The sequence below is a fragment of the Crocodylus porosus genome, unplaced genomic scaffold (genome assembly GCF_001723895.1).
Source record: "Crocodylus porosus isolate Cpor-Errol unplaced genomic scaffold, CroPor_comp1, whole genome shotgun sequence".
In the NCBI taxonomy this organism is placed as follows: domain Eukaryota; kingdom Metazoa; phylum Chordata; order Crocodylia; family Crocodylidae; genus Crocodylus; species Crocodylus porosus.
The window spans coordinates 6,008,103-6,017,207 of NW_017728917.1; the positions used below are offsets into that span (position 1 = coordinate 6,008,103).

General features: G+C 41.0%; 1 protein-coding gene across 2 annotated transcripts in view; it reads right to left on the bottom strand.

Annotated features, from left to right (window-relative positions):
* CNTN6 (contactin 6) overlaps window positions 1–9,105 on the bottom strand; it is a 218,048-nt gene that overhangs the window by 111,335 nt on the left and 97,608 nt on the right. Inside the window, exon 4 of one of the 2 annotated variants that reach the window (XM_019536617.1) lies at window positions 6,522–6,646. In XM_019536617.1, the coding sequence (XP_019392162.1) occupies window positions 6,522–6,646 (125 nt within the window). Of the gene's footprint in view, window positions 1–6,521; window positions 6,698–9,105 lie in introns of both variants that reach the window. The other variant, XM_019536616.1, reaches the window with a different exon arrangement.

A 9,105-nucleotide genomic window follows, 5' to 3' on the forward strand; every position in this document is an offset into this window, starting at 1 on the left:
GGGCAATAAATGGAATACTAAAACGAAAGCCTGAATAGCTTGGAAATGTGGTCAGAATGCAGATTGGATGTGGACCCACTTCTTATAATTGGCCAAGAACAAAATCCATGATCTGAAACTTTAAAACAGTAGATAATCCAGATCTGGATCTGAGCTGTTTCGCTCTAGCTCCTATCAAGATGAGAGCTGTACATTAATTACCCCCCCAAAAATTCCACATTTGACTACTTGAAGCTCTAAAGCCATTTCTAATTTTAACTTATTTATGGGGAATATTTTATCATCTTTTCTATTCAAGATAAAAGCAAACTTTCCTCAAGAAATATTAATAATATAGGCACTGCCGTATTATGTGTCCGGCTACAGCATCCGTATGTTCACACTCTGCTTTCTCCCACTGACGCTGTTTTCAGCCTGTAGCTTTAATAATCTATGTTGCTTCCTCCTGCAGTTTCATTTGACAGCTCTGTTTTTAAAGGTGTATAAGCATGAAACTCCAGTGGAACCTGAAGGTATATTTCTAATCTCACGCAGCACTTGCTTTGTTTCTCAAAGAAAAAAAAGGGCTTGTAATTTGGAGGAAAAAATGTATTTGTCTCAAGCTTTGTAGAGAGATGCAATAAATATATGTTCAACAAGTTTGAAGGTGACTTTCTGAGTTGCGTTGAGTGGCCATACTTTGCAATATAATTCCCTCCTTATTTACCTTTACAAGAGGCATGCATCTACTTTTTGGTCCTTTGCAAAACAAGAAGCTTGGTTGAGACTCATTATGTATTATTAGAATTATTTCTTATTATTCAAATCAGGCACCCAAGAGGCCATTTCAATCAGAGTTCAGAGTCTCATTGTCCTAGGAATTGAATGCATGTCATAAAAAAGGCATATCCTGCCAGAAAGGCTCTTAGGATGTGGTATAACAGGTGGATACAGGAAACAAATGGAGTGCAGTGTGAAATTAGGGAATAAGAACAATGTGAATCAATTATGTTTAGAATAGTAAGTAGCAATTACTACAGCATCATTACAATTCCTTCTATTACTATTATTTATGTATAAAGGATCCGATTATGTCATCTTTAATATCCAGTAGTCCCATCAGGGCAGGCCTCTTGCTCTACTATCTGGCACCATATAAACCAGTACAGCCTGTTCCATGGTTGGGTTGCCAGCGACTAAATGGGTGCCCCCACTTGGGTTAGCCTCAGTTAGGAGGGCATACAGACATCCAGAAGGACTAAAAACAAGACTTATCAAAGGGCAGAAGAGCAACCTCCAGCCATCTATACCTGGAGAGGAGAGAGATACCACCAGGTCACTTTTCCCAAAGAATCACCAATGATGCATAGCATCTAAGGTGTCCCAATGTTCGCAGCGGCCTCAGGACTGACTTGACTTGACTTGACTTGAATATTCAGAAGTATTATATTGGGGTCCAAATTCTTCAACTTGTGACTCCATAGACTCCTAGGGCAGGAGGCTTGGGTCCCTGAACTCTTCTAGACTCAAGCTAAAGTCCACATAGGAGCAGTTTGAAGGTTCAGGGCCTAACTGACCCTGACATTAGTATTACTGCTTGTATTGCAAGATATCACCCTTTGTTAGGGTAGCAGAACTGGGCTATTCCTTATTTTATGCCAAAATATAACAGAACAAGGTCTCTCCCTCCTGGAAACATGAACTTTTGTAAGTTGACCAAATTAAAAAGAAGTTCAGGGCCTGATCCTATTTTCTGACCCAAAACAACAGTATAATCCTAATGTTCCCTAATCCTCCATTGATGTTTGTAGTGCCTTGGCATGAGGAATGAACTGCTTGACTTCAATGTACTAAGTGTAAAGTGGTATTAAGATTTAGTTTCCAGATGACGAAGAGAAGTCAGTAATTAATTTCCCAAGACATTTCCTTTTATGAGTTATTACAGTATTTTGTACCATGGTTTTCAGCCCTCTTTTCTTTGGTTCCAAATATGCCAAAAAGAAAACCCTTGTAGCAAATTATAGCACTCGTTGTCACTGGATGGAGGTTGAACACGCTGAAAAATTGAGCAGTCATGACAAGGACAAGAGACTATGATGTAGCTATCACTGAGGAAAATAAGTAAATGAAATGAACTTAAATCCTTATCTTCGTAGTCATCCAGCATTTTAGCCTATGCATCTCTCTATCTTATCTGAGAGAGAGTTCAGTGTCACTGTCTTTTCTTTCTTAAAGCAGGTTCAGGACCACACAATCAGGACCTACCTTACCCAATCACACTTTTTTCATCTGCATGTGGAAATAAGGCAATTTGTACACTACATTTTCACTTGTCCTCTGATTCTCAAGGAAAAAGATGCAAGTTCCTGCTACTGCCTTTAGCAATATAATATCCTATCTGAAATCAAGATCCACTTCCAATTTATTGCCTCCTCTCAAATATTCCAGCATAGTTATATTAGTAGTAATAATGTTGTCTGGTACTTACTGATTCATCTGTTTGTGAACAAGTAGGAATTGATAATCTGTGCTCCAAACACTTTCCAGAAGAAGCCTGAGGAAGTACATCCCTGTGAATATGAAATCTAAGGTCCCCCCTGCATGTTATAGCTGTTGTGCGATTCACTGGAGATCAGCTGCCTGTGCAAAGTAGCTATCACACAATAAAAAGCTGCACACAGCTATAAAGTTATACCTTGCAAGTGTATACTAACTGTATAACTGGTTATTATCCAGCTTGAATTTACACATGTAACAGCTGATTGGGCTCCCAGGTGCAGGGGAGACTCTCAGGGTTCCCATCTGCAGGGGTCCACCAGGCCCAACATGAAACTTCGGAGCACTAGAGATTATGGCTGCTATGATCCCTGAGGCTTGGGGGTGCATGAAACCCCTGGGGTTAGAGGATTACTACAGAGGTGGTCCCTCTCCCCTATGGATGTGGGAAAGCCCCAGGGCCAGAGGGTCATGATGATCTGCCAGTACCAGGGGTTTCCCACACTACTAGGGTAAGGGGATCACCCATGAAGTGATCCTCTGGCCCCAGGGATTCTGCACACATCCAGAGTAGGGAGATCACCGCAGCAGAAGGGATCAATTGAGAGCAACTCCCAGGCACAGGAGCTTGCTTCTTGACAGTGCAAGAGAAGCCTGATCCCAGTCTCAGGCTCCCCCTCCACTGGCAAATAATGCATGATGGGATGTAATGTGAGATCCCACAATCACACCTCCCGACCTGCAAGTGTAGCATGGCTGGCGGTGTGGATGGTGTTCATTGCACATTTCTTCACATCTTGCCTTTAGGTACAGGGGCCTGATGTAAAACAAACTGCTTGATACTCAAATAGATATATCACCAAGGGACCGCAGCTATTGTTGAGTTCAGTGCTTCTGGTGGAATGGTGCTAAGCATATTTCGTTTATTTAATGCTGGGATCTTTCGTAGCTTGAAAGGATTAAAACATCTACTTGGTTTTGACCTTGATAAACAATCCTACTAGGGAGCTCCCTGCTGATGGGGACTAAGGACCCTGTTCTCTGCCCAGTTCTGTGGTTGTAGAGCTGGGTGGAGAACAGGTACAGAGGTGGGTGGGGAACAGGCTCTCTAACCCCTGCCCTGTAATTGCAGAAGTGGGCCTGGCAACTGTCTTGGTCAGGGGCAGCTCCCAGCCCCATGCACCAGTGTGAGTGACTGAAGTGCAGGGTAAAGAAAGCTGCAGGAGTGGGGCGGGTTCCAGGCCCCTACCCCCGATCCACCAGTGGGGTAGCTAGCAATGAATCCCCAGCCCGGTGGGGAATGCCTCCTTTCCATGATTGCAGGGCAGGGGCTGGAGAGCCTGTTCACCACCCAGCTCTGTGACCCCAGCCCCTATCAGCAGGGAGCTCCCAGCCCTGACTCCATGACTGGGGAGTCTCTGAGACTACTCCTACTTACAGCTAGCAGTGAGTTCCCAGCTGGGTGGGGATTCCCTGCCCAGCTGGAGGCTTGCTGGTAGCTTCCCCACCAGCATATCAGGGCAGGGGGCTTCCCCTCCCCTGCAGCTCTTTCCAAGTCCCTTTCCCCCGATCAGAGAGCTGGGGGCAGGAGTTTCCTGCTGCTGGGGCATGGGAACATTGCCTCCACCTCAAGTCTGGTGGCAAAGCCTTCCCCAGCAGCAGGCAGCTGCCTGGGAGCAGTGTCCCAACCCCCCACCCCCCCAAAGACAGCTGTATCCTGGGCCATGCTCCTTGCCAGCCCCTGGGCTAGCACCCAAGGAGAACCTAGAGCTCCCCTGGCTGCTGCAGGGGGCTAGTGCAGGGCCGGCAGGCATGGGAGCAGATTGCTGCCCTGAGTTCCCAGTCTCTGCATGTGTAGACACCTGCCCGGGAGTGTTTACTCTCAAGTAATTTACTCATGAGTAAACTACTCCCAGATCAAATGCATGCGCAGACCACTAAAACTAAAATAATTGTGGTGGACCTTGGAAATATATGTCCTTTTTACAGCTTTTTCTCAGAATTATTTTTACCGTTTCAACTTCTTTGGCTAAATGTTGTCTAGGATTTCTTTTCTATTCCCTGATGAACTTCTCTTTTTGTGTCAGTGGACTATTTCAGTAGATATTACTTCAAACAGAAGCTCCAAGTAAGGAATCAATGTGTGTCAGCTATCTTCCTCTTAAGTGTGGGTTCTGATTATTTATGCCAACAGCGGTAGGAAAACATCATGCAACCACAGCCCAGAAGCGAGGAGGATTTTTCCTTCCCTCTTCCAAGTAAAAAAAAAACAAATAACCCAAAAAGTCCTTCAAATGAAGCCCCTCTTTTCTTTTCGTTTAGGCTCCTGTTGGGAGGTGGCTCCTGTTAGGAAGTAGCTCTTTCTTTCCCCTTCACACTGCAGTGAGGGTCTGTGAAAAGCAGCCTTCTTAGAAATCCTCAGAAGAGGATAATTGGTACCATTCAAGGGATCTTGTTGGTAGGCCCCTGATGGATGTTTGTTTCCTCCTACCTGGACAGTATCTCAGCTGATGACAAACGGAGGACTTTCTTCAGATTTACAGGGGTGTAGGTTGTAGCCATGTTGGTCTAAGGACATAGGCAGACACTGGACTGTTAGTTCAAGTCCCTCTCTCTACAAGAACGTCTGAGAAGTATGCACATAATGGGCAAGGATTTGCTCCTTTCAGCTGTTCCTTCTCTGTTCCTGTTGTGCACCCAATTTTTTTCTCCTGATTCCTTTCTCTTCTCATTAATTTCTCCTTTATTCGTTCTCCAGTTCCCTTCCTCATCTACCCTGCTTTTGCTATTCATTCACTGACCCCCCCCCCCGCAAATAAGATGGCTGCTGTGCTACTGCTTTGCTATTAAAGGGATTTAGTTCTGCCACAAAACAAATGTTATCGCCCAGCCTGGTATTCCTCTATCATGGAAAAAAAAATGTTGCTTGCAGAAATATTTAAGGAAAGAAAATATCAGAGCAGCGAGAACAGGATGAAGCAACATTTGGTTTCCATTTGACCAGCTCTAGAGGCAAACCCTTTGTTTGAGAAATTCAATGGGAAAAATGATGAAACATGGTACAAATGATAGACTATTTGATCAGCTGTACCAAAAGAGAGTCTGTGAACCCTTGTGACCTCTAACGTCTCCTTTGCATAACCTTTGTGACATGAAATTTGCTATGAGAAATAGAACAGGATTAATAATTAATATTTTTGCTGGTGTCTGAAATAGCGACACAAGGTTGGCTTTAGATGTATGTTTTATTAATGAGGTTTGAAAACAATTGCTTTCTCCCAGCAACAGACAGCCCAGACCTTTAGACTGAAAAATGAGTGGAATAAAATGTGTGGTTCTCCACGTTTTCTTTGAGGGCATCAACAGAATTTAGTCACAACACAAAAATGCGAGGAAATGAAAAAAAGAGGGTTAAAATAATCGCGCTTGCAATGATTCAAAGCAAAAAACCTCAACTTGGACCAATCCAGGTGAAATATGGCACATTTCATCAAAGCACAACAACGTTTTTTCCCCCCTCAGTATATAATAAGGAAGGAGAGTGCATCTTACTAAATGTCTGTTAATGTAACAAAATGTCACTGAGATAATTACGGGTGTGACATTTGCGTGACTCTGCTGGACCTCATTATGCTGCAGCAAATGTAAAGCCTTTTGCAGCCATTTCCCCCCACCTGTGGCTAGGTATGGAACCAGATAACTAATGAAGAGCACTCTGACCAAGAAAAGAGCCCTTTTGGGGGCAACAAAAAGAGCATCTTTAGTAAACAGGAGTATTTACATTCATCATTTCTAACTGTTCAGTGTATATAGATAATTGTTGTGCTCTGAATACTATAGATGAATTAGATGTCTGCTTTTCATGTGAATACTTGTTTGGGTTTTGGGGGGTTATTTGGTTTTTTTTAACTTAAAATGGTCTCAGCACTAGTCCCAAGTCTTTTAATGTAGTCATCAGTAATACTTTAATTGTCCAATAATTTAGATTACACATACAGAATTAACTTGAAAATAAGGCTCTAAGAAATATGATCTTTCCAACTTACATGCAAACTGAAGCTTTGCCTTCCTGCTTAGAATTGTTCCAAATGAATTGGTGGCCAAACACTGGTATGTTCCAATATCTTGTTTTTTATGTGGGTTATTGATTGCCAAGCTGCCTCCAACCAACCTGTAGTGATAACTCATGGTAAGATCAATATCTGTGCCATTTTGCTTCCACCTTTGAGGGGAAAAAAATCAAATTATGCTTATAATTTACAGAGCCTAATCATATTTATCTTTAAATAGTGTGTTGTAGCATACCTGTAACAATAAACATGTGGTTAAATATCACAGAATCATACCGTTTTTCACAGCTGGCTGTTTTTTATATTAATTTTAACAATATCAATATTTCCATTATTTTGAAAACCTTTACTGTTTTGGTTTGGTTTTTTTACATTGATTACCAGTTGTTTGCAAAAAGTAATTATAAATTATTCACACAAACTAAATTATCCAACCAGTTGGGAGTACAAAATATGCCTTGACTGGAGATGCATTTTTTTCCCCCTATAATATGAAGGGTACCTGAAAGTATTTTACCGTTTTTGCAAGTGATGTCATAAATTTGGTTACAGAAATGATTTGGAGAAATAAATCAGAAAGGATTATACTTCAAAGGACAGATGAAAGCAGAGGGAGATTTTTATAGAGGTAGTTTTGAGATTGATAATGTAATAATGAGAGTGCTGCTATTTTTAAATCTGATTCGTCTCTGTTAGCCTGTTAAGTAGAAAATGGATTGTGTCTGCAACATTTCATAGTTGTTTACAAATGTCAGAATAAACGTTATATATTACAGGAAACAAATATTAGTTATTGTAAGAGGGGAAAAAAAATCTCGTGACCACACCATTGTTTAAGTCGAGGTAGAATTAATGCAGCAAAGCTAAGAGAATGCAACTGCCCCAGAAGCTGCTGCTTGAAGCCATGGGGTTATAAAGCCAGTCACAGAGAAGTACTTATGTTCCTGTGATATTATTTTCTTCTAAATCCTACTACAGCAGAGTACTAAGATGGAACAGAAATGCAAAGAACTCATACATGGCTCAAGCAATGAAGAAGACCTTATGGGAGCACTCTGTATAAGGGTAGGGAAAGGAAAGGGTTTATAGTTATTAATTAGGTGTAGGACCACTCTGTAAGCATCAGTTGGCAATTAGCTACCAAAATAAGGTCCCAGGTATTGATAGTAGCTTAGGTGAGTTTGCTTCTATGGCAAGCAACCTGAAACAAAATTCTGCACCTTTAACCAATGACTGAAAAATTAAAAATTTGTACGAATGAAAATTCTGGACAATACATTTATCAGCTGGTGTAAGTTGACATAACTTCATTATCAATCACTTGATTTGGCCTGGTATGTGTTGCAGAATACTGGATATAAACCAACTGCAATCTAGTAGAGTGGAATATCTGTGAATGGAGGATGTTTCAGATAGTCCTTGCAGGCTGCAACAGGAATCTTGACACAAATGTACTGGCAAAGACAAGAATCATGACTTGGGTATAGCAGATGTATGCTTTTAAAGATGAGAAGTGATTGATCACATATCAAATCCATAGCATTCCATGAGAAAATTCTAGTAGCTTTAAATAATTCACCTACTTCCGCCAATCTCTGCCTTCTCTTTCCTGAATGCTTTAACACTAAGAACTCTTGAGGCAATGGTCGAACATCAGTATTTTGCCTGCCTCCAGTTGTTACTGATTTTGACCATTGAACTGCTATTCTCTCTTTTGCATTTCTGTCAGAATGAGCAGAGACTTTGCTGACTGTCCATCCATTACTTTTTTATGAAGTTCTCTGCATCCCAATTTTGCCATATGCCATAATTTGCTTGCATTCATTGCTCTCTGGCCCTTGGTTCTCCTTTCAGTTTTCTAGCATACGATATACCGAGACACAGTTTGCCAGCTCTTTTTAATTTAGGAATCAATCACTGAAATAACTGCTGTCATTATTACATGGCTCCCAATTACGCTCTATAATTGTTTTTCAACACAAATGCAAAGTTGTTGGCTTAGTCTCAGCAAATGAATTTTTCACAGTATCCCCATAATCATTCTAATCACCATGGTACAATGATTATTAAACTGTGCATATAGACCAGGAGTTCAGCTCCTGGCGTGGGTTTTTTTCCTAATTAATATGTTTAAATCAATGAAGGAAGGGAATTAATAAATTTGTGTGATTGCCAGACAAGTATTTAATGATTGCATTGCCTAGCCCAGAATGCTATTTCATATCAAGGAATATGTGGAAGATAGTTTTGAATAATGTTTAATGCATGTATATGAAGCCTTATATGGCCAAGTGGCATAAAACTTTTCTGTTTAAAATATATATCTTCTTATTGTGTGCCATGCAACACTGATGAAAAATTGCCTATCTTCAGAATCTAGACTGAAAATAATTAAGATGTTGATCTTGGTTTAAATAATTCCCTAGACAGGAAATGTGCTCAGATGAGAGAGAGAGAGATAGATAGAAAGAAAATGTGGCCAGTCCTCAAGAAGCCCTATTTTATAGATTCATAGAGGTTAAGGCCTGAAGAGAATAATATTAAAATCTAATCCAACTTT